The 14,725-nt window shown below is 35.5% G+C and overlaps 1 protein-coding gene across 1 annotated transcript in view; it reads left to right on the plus strand.

The window, feature by feature from the left end:
- Window positions 1-14,725, plus strand: part of ANKRD12 (ankyrin repeat domain 12) — a 122,410-nt gene that overhangs the window by 34,633 nt on the left and 73,052 nt on the right. Inside the window, 1 exon segment of the mRNA XM_044921196.1 lies at window positions 11,089-11,236. Coding sequence (XP_044777131.1) covers window positions 11,089-11,236 — 148 coding nt within the window.

The following is a 14,725-nucleotide window of genomic DNA, read 5'->3' on the forward strand; positions in this document are numbered from 1 at the left end:
TGAGAGAGAGAATGAGAGAGAGCACATGAGAGGGGGGAGGGGCAGAGGGAGAAGCAGACTCCCTGCCAAGCAGGGAGCCCGATGCGGGACTCGATCCCGGGACTCCAGGATCATGACCTGAGCCGAAGGCAGTCGCCTAACCAACTGAGCCACCCAGGCGCCCCAAATCTTTTTTTTAATCCCTTTATTGAGGTATAATTTATATACCCTTAAAATTCACTCATTTAGTGTATAATCTAGTGATTTTTAGTAAACTTACAAAGTTTTGCAGCCATCATCACAATCCAGTTTACACCCTTTCCATCATGGCTAAATGATGCTTGTGCCCATTTGCATTCAGTCCCTATTCCCACCCCAACCCTCAGGCAACCCCAAATCTGCTTTCAAAATTAGGAATTTTAAGTTTTCAGAATTTGTTGTTTTCAAAAACTGTTTTGGCTATTCAGGATCCTTTACATTTCCAGACAAATTTTAGGATTAGCTTGTCAGTTTCTACAAAAAAACCTTTTGGGATTTTTAGTAAGGATTTTATTGAATAGATCAGTTTGGAGAGTATTGACATCTTAACAGTATGTCTTCCAGTCCATCACCACTAAATATCTCTGTTTATTTAGGTCTTCAGTTTCCCTGAGCAATACTTTATAGTTTTTAGTGTACAAATCTTGCACTTCTTTTGCTAAATTATTAGTGTTTTATTCTTTTGGATGCTATAAGAGTTAATTTCATTTTGGGTTTTTTATTGCTAGTGCATAGAAATAGAATTGATTTTTATATAGTGATTTTGTATTCTGTGACCTTACTGAACTCATGTATTGGTTCTAAAATTCTGTGGATTCCTTAGGATTTTCTACAGATGGGATCATGTCCTCTCCGTATAAAGATAATTTTACTCTTTTCCAGTATAGATACTTCTGTTTTTTTTCTTGCTTGATTGCACTGGCAATCTCTGCCTTTGATTAAAATGATTAATCCATTTACATTTAATATAATTATTCATAGGGTTGGATTTACATCTGCCATTTTGCTCTGTGTTCTTATATGTTTCATATTTTTTTTTGTTTTTCTCCCATCTGTGCTGCCTTTTTTTATTCTAAATATTTTTCATTGTACTATTTACATTTCTGATTTTTTAAACTTCTTAAATTTTGGATTTCTTGAATTGTAATCTTAAGAGGTTGATCTTTGGATTATAATATGCATCTAATTATTGTAAGTTAATATTGACTTAATTCCAGTAAAATATAGCAACTTTGTTCCTGTATAGCTCCATTTCCTCCCCTTTTTTGGTGTATCTATCTATAGATTCATCAACATTTGTTATTAACTCCAAAATAGACTGTTATGATTTTGTACAATCTTTTAAAGAAATGAAAGAAGAAAGGGGAAACACATATTCATACAGTTCTTTTTACCTACAAATTTACCAGTTTTGTCACTCTTAATTTCTTCTTCTTACAGACTCAAGTTACTGTCTGGTTGTTATTTCCTTATAGTCTCTAGGAATTTCAGTATTTACTGTAAAACAGATCTTCAGCCATGATTAGATTTCTCAGTCTTCATTGATCTAGGAATATCTTGGTTTTGCTGTATTTTAAAAGCAGCTTTATTGAGATATAATTCACATACCATGTGATTCACTTAAAGTGTACAATTCAGTAGTCTTTTATTTTTACAGAGTTGTGCAGTTATCTCCACTATTGATTTTAGAGAATTTTTACCCAAAAAAGAAACCTGTGTATCCATCAGCAGTCACTCCTCGTTCTGTCCCCAACTTTCACAGCCCTAGGCAGTCACTAATCTGCTTTCTGTCTCTGTAGAATTGCCTATTCTGGATGTTCCATACAAATTGAGTTATAGAATTGTGGTCTTTGGTGACTGTTTTCAAAGCTCAGTTTTGTTGGATATAGATTTCTTAGTTGATTTTTTTAAAGAAAAAAAAAAATTGAATGTCACCCTACTTCTTTCTTGCTTTAACTGTTTCTGATAAGAAGTCAGCTGTTTTGTACCCTTGTCAAGATGAATTTTTTTTTTTCATTGCTTCTCTCTCTTTGACTGTCATGTGCTTAGGGTTCCCTTGTATTTATTCTATTTGGGGTTTCTTGAGCTTCTTAGATCTGTAGATTAAAGGCTTTCATGAAATTTGGAATATTTACTGGTTTTTTTTTTCATCTCACATCTGCTGGTGAACATTTCTAATACATTTTCAGTTACTCTGCTTTTCAAATCCAGTATTGCCATTTGGTTGTTTTTGTAATTTTTCTTTATTAGTATTTTCTGTTTGATAAGTCATTGTCATACTTTAATTTTTTAAACATTGTTTTATTTCTTTATAATAACTGTCAAATCTAGCATTTGGGCTTACTCAGAGAAGTTTCTATTGAATACTTTTTTCTTTGTTTTTTTGTATGTCTTAATTTTTATTGAAAACTGGACAATTTAGATGATATACTGTAGCAGTTCTACAATTCTGGGTTCTCATTATTTCCCACCGGAAAGTTGTAACTGTCGCTGAGTTTTTTTATTTATTTATAATAAAATGTTAAGAATTTATCTGCAGTATTTGTCTCAACCACTGGCATCCATTTTTTTTTTCTTTTTCTTTTTTGGTCTTGCTTCCACAGGGTTACCCCTGTCTGTGTAGATTATTCAGCAGCAGTTGATTGGTCAGAGGTTGTACTCAAATACCAGGAGCCATAAGACTTCCACCTTCTATTGACAGACTTGCCTGTGTGTTGAGGAGTGCATTCAACATTCAGGCATTTTTGTTTTGTTTTTCTTAAGCTTTTATTTATTTGACAGAGCACAAGCAGGTAGAGCGGCGGGCAGAGGGAGAGGGAGAAGCAGGCTCCCCACTGAGCAACGAGCCCGATGTGGGGCTCGATCCCAGGACCCTGGGATCATGACCTGAGCCGAAGGCAGACACTTAGCTGACTGAGCCACCCACACCTCCCCTCTTTAGGCATTTTTGAAATCTTCCCTGGTATTTACTTTCTGTTGGGCTCACCCAGGTCTTCCCTTTGCTTGTGTGCACTCAGCTAAGGATATGTGGAGAGCTTGGACCCTCCTAGATTTCCTCTGCATGTACACACCATCTCCCAGTCAGTGAGGGATATATGGAGAGCTTAGCCCTTCTCAGATCTTCCTCATACATTAACATAGCTTCCCCTCTCAGCCAAGGATATGTGCAAACAAATCTTATCTGGTACACCCTATGGCTCTCTCGTTTCTGCAGTCTCCTTGGTAAATATCTGGCTTATTCACCAGCTGCTGCTCTTCTGCAGCAGGATCACAGTCTTAGGCTAATAGGACTATGCATTGTGCCCCCTCCAGTTGTTTCCTACCCTGTTTGCTATTTTTATAAACAATGCAGCTGGGTGTGGGCTTTTGGCCTTCTATACCAATTCAAGTTGACACTCTTTGGCAGCAAAGATGCTGGTTTTCATTGCCAACCCCACCCCAGTAGCACTTCATGCAAACTAAGCATCAGCCAGGGAATGAAAGCATTCCCCAGGCAAGAATGCCAAAGACACTCACTGTTCTTGAAAAAAACATCGTTTTTCTTGAAAAAAGAAAAAAGGAAGTTTTCTTGAAAACTTAAACAGTTTTTCTTGAAAGAAAAAAGCTTCTCAATTTGTTGTTTGCTTTTTTCAATTTCTAGAGCCTTGAAGTGGTTGTTTTGACAATTGTCTAGATTTATAGTCATTTCCTGGGGAGATAAATTGCCAGTATCTTCACTCCACCATAGACAAGTTTCCCCAAATAAATTGCCAGTATCTTCACTCCACCATAGACAAATTTCCCCAAATGTGACAAATCTTAAGCAGAATGGTTTCATTATTAGTTTTATCTAACCTTATATGGGATTCTTAGTGTATTATGTACTGTTTTATGACACTAAGCATAAAACAACAGGTGGTTAAGGTATGATTTAAATCTTTATGAAGACTCTTAACTAATTATTCTTCCTGTTTGTCTGAAATGTTTTGCTCTCAGGACCCCTTCAACATAATCAAAGATCCCAAAAAGGGGCACCTGGGTGGCTCAGATGGTTAAGCATCTGCCTTCAGCTCAGGTCATGATCTCCAGGTCCTGGGATCTACCCCCACACTGGGCTCCCAGCTCAGCGGGGAGTCTGCGTCTCCCTCTCCCTCTGACTGTTTGCCTGCTTGTGCTCTCTCTATCTCTCTCTTAAATAAATAAATAAAATATTTGGGGGGGGGAAAAAAATCCCAAAAAGCTTTTTTACATGTGGGTATATCTGTTGATATTTACAGTATCAGAAATTAGAACTGAGAAAAAATTAATGTTATATTAACTGGTTTAAAAAAACAGTAAAACTATTACATGTTTACACACATAATATATTTTCATGGAAAACAACTATATTGGATATATAACTATATCCAAAACAAAAAATATTAGAAGAGTGTCCTTGGTTTTGCACAGATCTTTAATGTCTGATTTAACAGGAGACCACTGAATTCTCATCTGCTTCTGCGTGCAGTGTATTTGGATATCACTTGTCATGTAGTCTCTAGAAAACTCTAGTATGTATTCTTGAGAGAATAAGCAAGGTACAGTAACACCTTACTGTGAGCATATTTCTGACCTTGCAGATCCTCTGAAATGGTCTCAGGTACCATACTTTGAGAATTGCTCTACCATTGGAAGAAGCACATTAATGGAAGTATTGAGTGTACAATGATGGGACAAAAATGGAGAGAAGCAATCAACTGTAGAGGGTTCAGGGATGGTTTCACAGTAGAAAAGATACTTAATCTGAATTCTCAAGGATGAATGAGTATGTGGCCAGCAGGAAAGTGGAAGCGGAGGACAGTCCAAGATGTAAAAAAGACATGAATTTTAACGTTACAGTAGTACATATAAAGTCAGGATGTAGCCTGTGGAGGATGGAGGGTAGGAGATGAGCATTAGACACGGGCCGGTTCATTATGGCCTTATGTGTCTTGCCAAGGAACTTGAAATTTATCCTGTAGCCATTGAGTCAAAAGGGAAGGGCTATGGTAGAAAGCAGTTAGAGTGTTATTTTAAAAATCCAAACAAAAGGCAGTGTGGGCAGCGGCTATGGGGATAGAAGGAAGTTGGCAGATCTAAAAGATGTTGAATGAATCAAACTTGAGTATGTAGAAAAAGTAATCTGGGTCCACCCTGAGGTTTATTATTCCGTGAGAAGGAATCCAAGAAATGGAATGGGTTGTTTTGAGAAGAATGTTTGGTTTGTACTTGTTGATTTGGCCATTGGAACATCCAGCTGGAAGTATTAATAAGCAGTTAGATAAAAATCCAGAGCTCAAAACAGCTCATTGGAAATAAATATATGAGGATTAGTGAAAAAGTAACCTTATCATTATGGAGATGTCACCCAAAGAGAGTGGAGAGAGAATGGAGGAGAGTATACCCTGAGGAATTCAAATATTTAAGAGTCATCAAGAGGGCGCCTGGGTGGCTCAGTTGGTTAAGCGACTGCCTTCGGCTCAGGTCATGATCCTGGAGTCCCGGGATCGAGTCCCGCATCGGGCTCCCTGCTCGGCAGGGAGTCTGCTTCTCCCTCTGACCCTCTCATGCTCTCTCTGTCTCATTCTCTCTCTCAAATAAATAAATAAAATCTTTAAAAAAAAAAAAAGTCATCAAGAGACAGGAAATGAGGACAGAGAGAACCAGGAGAGGCTAAACAGAGAAGAGTAGCTAAGGGAGTCTGTATGCCAAATGCCACAGAGGTTAACAGGAAGGGTGAGGCCATTGGGTTTTGTCAGTTGAGATACCTTAAAATGACTTAAAATGACTTTGCTTGGTAAAGGTAACTTCAGTAGAGTTTTAGGGACAGAATGCAGTGCTAGATTTGAGAAGACAATTAGAACTTCTTTTTCTAAATGTTTGAATATAGTAAAGGTTACATTTGTGAAATTATATCCTGGCTGCTTGATATCATTTTGGGGGTTGAATTTATATGGCTGAACTTGTTAAAACTTCTATTCTTCCTAGGTACTTTGTATGTAGCTTTTGAAAGCTGCCACTAAATAAACAGTAGTGGCTAAGCATTGCCTTCATAAAAGTGTAGAAACAACTAGCAAAAAGCAAACACTTTTCACTAACATACTTCTGTTAAAAATATTGCTTTGGTAAGTTAAGAATGCTTATTAATCATTAGATTTATACAATAAATGGGAAGAATAATACATGAAAATGAATAAATTTTTCATTTATTAATTTTTGGCTTACCCAAAGTGATATATTTAATTCTTCTCAATCTCTGTACAATCATTTAATCAAGATCACATACTTGTTTGTTTGGGTGTAAGGATCAGAAGTTCTGAGGCAATGTGCATGGTGCTCATTGCCATGTTTTAGGATTTCTGAGCAGGTTGACATTGAAAGTTGTTGTTAAAAGTGATTTTCTTCAGTGTTAGATATTTAACTTAGTGAGTAGATTGGCCTTGAAGCCAGCCTCAAGCTTCTTCTGAGTTTTTTCTTCCATACAGTTTTAGAAATGAATATACAGTTCTGATAGAGATCTTATTTACAGTTTAATATGACACAGACTATTGCTGTTATGAGATCCTAACTTAATAAAATAACCTGAACCAAAATTTAATTTCTTAAATGATTTAAGTAGAGCATAATTTTAAATAATAATCACATTTTATAGCAATACGCATTTAATATATAGTGCTTTCATTACCTCATTAAATATCACAGTAGGATTTCATCAAAAATGTCTCCTCGGGCGCCTGGGTGGCTCAGTTGGTTAAGCGACTGCCTTCGGCTCAGGTCATGATCCTGGAGTCCCGGGATCGAGTCCCGCATCGGGCTCCCTGCTCGTCAGGGAGTCTGCTTCTCCCTCTGACCCTCCTCCCTCTCATGCTCTCTGTCTCTCATTCTCTCTGTCTCAAATAAATAAATAAAATCTTTAAAAAAAAAAAGTCTCCTCACAATTCTTCAAGTATTTTATCCTTTCAGTGCTAATCTGTGGGATTTTTTTCCATTGATTTTAGTTTAGAAATTATTTTGTACTGTTTTCAGCTGTAAGTTAGTATTTATGATCTGTAAAAAAAAAAAAAAATCTTTGATAAAACCTTCTATGAAAATCTAAAATCTAAGTTAAATTCATGAAGTGTGAAAGTGGCTATTAATCATTTAACCTGCTAAGTAGCTGTCTTATCCTTTTCATCAACATACTTCAGACCTTCATTATTTTATATCCAAGTGATAGTAGAGAAATTTTTATTTTACTGTTCAAGTAATATAATACATGTTGGTTGTAGAAAACTTAGAAAATACATAGAAGAATAATGAAAATAGAAATTGCCTTGTAAAAAACCATCAAGAATCTGAGATTGCATTGTACACTGTCCTACTTGAAAGCTAATCAGTTTCATGGATGCCGGCAGGAGATGCGAGACTCCTGAGTGGGATATAAAGGAAAGTTAATTTCTCATAACAATAGCAGTAGCCATCTATCAGCATTTGTGCCTATAACGTGAGCCCTATTTCTCACAAGGGGATGCAAAGAGAGCCAGGTGACAACTACATATAAAGGGGGTTGCAGTACAGGAGAGGAACCCCAGATCTTTTATAATGGGCAGTAAGTCTACCTGACTTACTCCCCCTAAAGGGAGAAATTATTTATTCTACAGAACAGTATACAGATCTGCCCTTTGTGCTCTAGGGGGAGATGCTACCTTCCAAGGCTGTTCTCCATATAGATATTCTTGAAAAGATAGTCCAGAACAAAGGGAGTTAGTGTCTCTGTTTGTAAGATGTGCAGATATGCAAGAGAGCCATGGAGAATTCTCTCCCAACACACCAGTAATGCTGCTACCTACAGATAGCTCTTCATATTTAAGGTTGTGTCCTTCAAGAGTTTTCTATTTTTTTATTTCTTGGTAAATTTTTACCTCTTCTTTTTTCCATCTTACTGAGTTGGTAAAGGCTACCAGTATATTGTCTAACAGTAACAGTGATAGAAGGTCATACTCATCTTGCTATTGATTTTTGTTGTCATTGTTTTTTTATTAATGTATAGTAGGCCCCACATGTTTACATTGATTTCATTACTGTGTATGTTAGCTGTTGTAGGTTATTGAAAGAATAACAGAATTAACATAAATGAAAAGACTTAAAATATTTTAAAATAATCTAAGAGTTCTAGACTTTTCTATGTCATGGACACAGAAGAATGTGCCAGTGATTTGGTAATACAGAAATTTCAGGACAATCAGATGTAACCATGTATTTTGAAAGTTTTTTTCCCCAGATCTGAAAATAATTTTTATTTTTTATTTTTTTATTTATTTTTTTTTTAGATTTTTATTTATTTATTTATTTGAGAGAGAGAGAATTAGAGCAAGCACATGAGAGGGGGGAGGGTCAGAGGGAGAAGCAGACTCCCCGCTGAGCAGGGAGCCCGATGCGGGACTCGATCCCGGGACTCCAGGATCATGACCTGAGCCGAAGGCAGTCGCTTAACCAACTGAGCCACCCAGGCGCCCTGAATATAATTTTTAAAGTGTTTAAGAATCTCACAAAAACCTTTTGTTCAAGTAGTACTAACCAGGATAGTTTTATTTTACAGAGAACAGAACTGGTTGGTAGCAGTTAGAAATATTCACACTAATCACCATATTGCAGAGGAGAGTGTGATCAGTATGTTCTTGTGAACATTTTCCACTTAACATGTTATCAAATTGGTTTCTTTTAACTTGTTTTATAGCACGGAACAGTATCTTTATTTACACAGGTTCAAGGGAAAATGGACATCTTCACATTTTTCTTAGATTCTATTAAAAACAAAGATTCCTATTTCTAAGGCAAGTCTCTAGAATTTCGTTGGTTAATCTTTGTATTAATCATGCCTTTTTATTTCTGATGCTTTGACATCTGGGACCTGCTGACACCAGGGAGACTACTGCTTCCAGGGCTAGCCAATTCCCAAAGATAGTAAACAACTCACTTATGACCAACATTTCATATGCAAACCAACCAATCCAGAGTCCAGACCCAGCCACCAGCCGTATCCAACTCTCCCACCCTGGGCCACTGTCCCCCTGCCCTAATAAATGACTCTAGAGCCGGGTACCAGACAGTAAGAGAAACAACGCCCATAGCCCAGAAACTGCTGACGTTACTAAAAATACCCAATCCTGAGCCCACTTACTCTGCCTTGCCTTTTCTTTCCTGAGGAAACCACAATAAAAGCTTTTCCCCTCATTTCCCTTCTCTCTTTCTGCCTCCTAACCCACCTTGGTTTGTGTCCCTGTATAGTGTGGCGTGCCCCCTCATCTTGAGAACTGTAACTAACTGTCCTTTCAGTGGCAGTGGTCACCTTGTCTGTCAGCTTCACCATATATGAGTAATAATAAAACCTACATTCTAAAACAACCTTATAAAGAAAATACATGCCTGTGAAGCTCAATATCAATGGCAGAAGTGGAAAAACAGCTCAAGAGGATTTAACTTTATAACTGAGAAATAAATAATATGAGGCTGTTATTCTTCAGTAACCTTTATCAGTTAAGATATAAAGAAGTCACATTCTCTTCCTGATTTTGTTAATAGATTTATCAAAAATGAATGTAGACTCGGTCAAAATGTTATTTTTGTCACCTGGTAAATTCATTGTATAGTTTTTCTTTAATCTTTTGATGCAGTGAATTGTCTTAAGAGAGTCTCTAATAATGAACTATTCTTGTATTCCTTGGGTGAACCTTGCTTGATTATGATATATTATCTTTCTAAGTCCTAAGACACTAAATCTGATTTGACAGTTTATTTAGGATAGTTTATTTTTGTGTTTATTTCATAACCAGTTTAGTTTATAATTTCTGTCTTATATTCTCTTTTGGTATCAGTTTTATTTTAGGCTTCTAAGATGGATTGTTACTTCTTATCATACCTTCATGCTTATAGTGTTTACATGACATGTGAAATATCTGTTCCTTGAATTTTTTATACTCTCTTGTAAAATCTTCTGGGCTAGGTACCTTTTTTAAACTTAAAATCTTTAACTATGGATTTATGGTCTTCTATGATTATTGGTCTATTCAGGCTTTCTATTTCTTTCATGAGCCAATTTTTAGTAATGTATGTTTTCTAAGAGAATAGTCTATTTTTCTAGGCTTCTTAAACTTTTGGTGGTATAAAAATGAATACAGTATTTTTTTTAACTTTTTAATAACCGCTCTGGGGGTTTGATTTTATTGATAAATTCTACTTTTTTAAAAACGCACTATTTAATTTTTCATGCCTCTTCTTCCCCCTCTTCCTTCATTTTCTGTCTTGGGTTGAGAGCTGGTATCTTCTGCAATCTGAGTCTACTAATTTGCTTCTGAGAGTCTCTATAATTATTTTATCTGTCATTTATTATCATCACTATTCTTTTTTAAAAAATATCTATTTGAAAGAGAGAAAGAGAGAGAACAAGCAGCGGGAGGGGTAGAGGGAGAAGCAGACTCCCTGCTGACCCCAGGATTATGACCTGAGCCGAAGGCAGACACTTAACCGACAGAGCCACCTAGGCGCCCTCATATCACTATTCTTTTAAGCTCTCCTGCTAAGGTGATAGGGCTTAATTCTTAGTATCTAGCAGGTTTTTCATAAAGGAGTCGTTATAGCCCAGTTTATATATGCAGTACCAATTTAGATATTTGGATTATAAATGTGAACTTGATAATGGTTGTAGACCATGAAGGTAGGATACTCACCTGAATGGGTGGGCACAGGGTATTAACAAAGCACAGTATGTTTAATTATATACAGAATCGCTTTTTCAGGTTTATGTATTTGTTTATTGATGATTCATCTATATTATACTTAGATACAGAGTTTTATTATATTCAAGATATTTTGTTTTATTGTTATTTTAAAATTCTGTCAAGTAAAAGTAGGGGAATATGAGACAAGTTAAAAAATGTTAAATTTGTTGAAACTGGGTCTTGAATACATTGAAGACAGTGGTTTACCATACATCTCTACTTCTGTATATATTTGAAACTTTTCTTCATTAATTTTTAGGTACTGTATTGCTTACCTAATATTGTTACAACTTTATTCATATTTGATTTTTAATAGAGTAAAGACAAGATTGCATCATATAGTAAAACTCCAAAAATTGACCGAAGTGATGTGGGCAAGGAGATGAAAGAGAAATCATCCATGAAACGTAAACTTCCTTTTACCATTAGTCCATCAAGAAATGAAGAACGAGATTCAGACACAGGTAGAATAATTTGTTGTTCTCTGGTAAAATCTTAATCATTTTTTTACTATGATTTTCTTCATATCATTCCTCTTGCACCCCATTTTATAGAGAAATATTTGTATTTCAGTATTTCAGATTTATCATTTTGGGGCAGAAATTCATACATTTCTCACCCAAACATGATCTCTAATCAGATAACAACAATTTGCTTCTTTCCTTACTCTCCATGTTTATTACAAATCTCTTAGCACTTTCAAAACTTAATATCTTGGGGAGCATTTCAGTGATGAAAATTTACTGTGATAGGGAGCATAGGATATGTTAGAGGTGAGAAAAAAGTTGTTGAGTTTTTGTGGACACACTATTGGACCCACCAGAGAAAACAGTATAGGCAGTTTAGATTCAGAAATGAATCCGAAATATGCCCTCCCCAACCCTGAAAAAGAATTACTGAGGTTTATCGCCTAAGCCCAATTCATGGTACCTTTTTTCCTCAAAACTCTCATATGTCAGGAATGATCCTTGACATCAGTCAATCCCAGTTGTTCACAATAGATTAGAACCTCATTACCGCTATCTACTAAATCAGTACTAGATTGTGTTCTACCCCTGAACTAATCATTTCTTGAAACTAAACTTCAGTGTTTGATACGTATTTATCATAATTGTTTTATCCCTTGCATAAAATACTAATAATGAACTGTTTTTAAGAATGTTTCAGCTTCACTCACAGAAAGTTAGTGTTCTAATCTGAGTTTATATACAGAGATTATATTCTGCTTATAACTTTCTAGCCATTTTAATCATCAATATGGAAATGATCTTGACTCTGGAATCTGAAAATACTCTATAAAGGCTTTTGAAATGCCCTATGCTAACATAGCTTTAGAAAGTACTTAAATTAACTTTCAGGAGGTAGGCCTCCTTTTGTGTATTTTGCTGTCTCTCTTAGCTTGAATTAGAAATTCTTATACATGACATTTTTAATCCTTGAAAATTGTTCTTTTTTGCAATGATTAAGATATTTTGTGCTTTGTTCATTTTAAGTTACACTGACTTCTAGAGATTCAGTCTTTTTTTCTGAAGAATGACTCCTTATCCTTAAGCAGTATTCTCAACCGATTAGTTGATCACTTAGCTGAGAAGGTGCGTATGTGCCTTTAGGTAGATAAGATTTAACTTTTCTCGTATTTTTTCCCTGGAAGTCCTTTTGTTTGTCATTTTTAAAGTACTTGCATTAACCAGGTTTTGTTTTCCAGTGACAGTGATATTTTTACTAGTAATTGAAGAAGGGATTTAGATAAATTCAAAGAATGTTAATATATTTTTAGAAGTAAATAAGATTTCAAAATAATAAACTTCCCATGAGAACCTTGTTATCAGATCAGCTAGAGTATTTGTCTTTTATTTATTGTAAAATAAAGTAGAAAATGTTACTTAGGCACAAAGTTTAAGCACTGGATAAACATAATGTAATTCATATTTTATTTACTACATTATATACTTTTTCCCTGCTACAGTTTTTCCACTGCGTGAATGTAGCAGAATGTTGCAGCTCGCTCTCATTAAGATTGTTTTGTAACAAATTCCTAGATATCTTTTGGAAAGGTTATATGCTAACACTAGACAAGATTTTAATGGATTTAAACATTTTTGGTAGGCTAAATTTACAAATTCTAGTAAAAAGTAGATGTAGGCTTTAGTTTTGTTTGTGCATGCATACACACACACACCCCGCCCCCGCCCAGAGCATTAATAAGAATTTCCCCAGGCCCAAAGCAAAATGTCTTATTTACAATCCATCTGTCTTATTTTCATAATTAAAAAAAAAAAAATGTAGAATCCAAAGTACTATCAAGTGGTATTTTCCATATGAAAATAATTATAGCACCAAGACCCACATTTGACATTGATCTTTTTTTATAAAATGTACTATATTTTAAATGATTAGTTAAAATTATAAAGATATAAAGGAAATATTTACAACATATATGACAATCCTTGTTTCTTAATATATTTAGTATTTAAAGGTCTCTGAAATGTGAAGAGAAAAAAATGAGAAAATGGAGAAAAGATAACAAGCAAGTAGTTTAAAACAACAGAATTGCTCTTGGCAGAGAAATATATATACATATATTCTTTAAGATTTTATTTACTTATTTGTGAGAGAGAGAGAGAGAGCATTGCGGGGGGGGAGGGTCAGAGGGAGAAGGAGACTCCCTGCCGAGCAGGGAGCCCGATGTGGGACTCGATCCTGAGACTCCAGGATCATGACCTGAACTGAAGGCAGTCGCTCAACCAACTGAGCCACCCAGGCGCCCAGCAAAGAAATACATTTTATTTATTTCAATAATAATCAAAGAAATACAATATGTAACAATTGAGAAAATTGTTGACCTAAATCGTACCAGGTAGTCACTGGCCAGATTACTTTAGTTGGTCTAAATAATAGGAATATTTGTTGGAGGTAAATATGAAAACATTTATCCAGAACTAAAGTTTGTTAACGTTTGACTTATTCTTTCTTTTGGGATTTAATCTGTATAAGTAATTGATGACAATGAAAATTATCTTTATCTCCACTTCATCTATAATAGCAAAAATAAACCCAGGAAAATAATGTCAAGTAATAGAGAATTTGTTCGATTATGGTAAATCCAATGAAGAAATACAGTTTTTACTCTTAATAACATTGTAGAAGAATACATGAAATGGAAAGATATTCATAGCATACAGAATTTAAAAATAGGTTATGAAATAATATGTACTGTTTGAAAGCTTATGTATATTTATATTTGTATGGATGTGTACACAGGGCATATATTAACACACACATTGAAAGATAAGATTGTTTAAATATAAAAGACTATTTCATTGTAGAACTAAGCCTGAACTAGTGGGTGTATTATAAGCCCAGAAAAAATTGTAAACCCTGACTTAGGTTAAGTAAAAGAATGGGGAGTTGGGAATAAGGAGAAAATGTTAACAATGCTCCTCAACTTATCTCTCATAGCAAGGGAATAACTAATGTCTACAACTGAAATACATAGTTTTTTAAAATAATTACTGGGGCGCCTGGGTGGCTCAGTCGTTGAGCGTCTGCCTTCGGCTCAGGTCATGATCCCAGGGTCCTGGGATCGAGCCCCCCATCGGGCTCCCTGCTCTGCGGAAGCCTGCTTCTCCCTCTCCACTCCCCCTGCTTGTGTTCCCTCTCTAGCTGTGTCTCTCTGTCAAATAAATAAAAAATCTTTAAAAAAAAAATAATAATTACTTAAAAATTTTAATCTTTATTTAAAATTCTTTCATATACATCTACATTTATTTGTGTTTATGTTTTAGTATATGATATCTCTTTTAGAGAAGAAGCAATTCTTTTAGTTTCTTCCTTCCCTTTCCCTTTCCCCTTTCCCCTTTCCCCTTTCCCTTTTCCCCTTTCCCCCTTCCCCTTTCCCCTTTCCCTTTTCCCCTTTCCCCCTTCCCCTTTCCCCTTTCCCCCTTCCCCTTTCC

The sequence above is a fragment of the Neomonachus schauinslandi genome, chromosome 14 (genome assembly GCF_002201575.2).
Source record: "Neomonachus schauinslandi chromosome 14, ASM220157v2, whole genome shotgun sequence".
Taxonomy (NCBI): domain Eukaryota; kingdom Metazoa; phylum Chordata; class Mammalia; order Carnivora; family Phocidae; genus Neomonachus; species Neomonachus schauinslandi.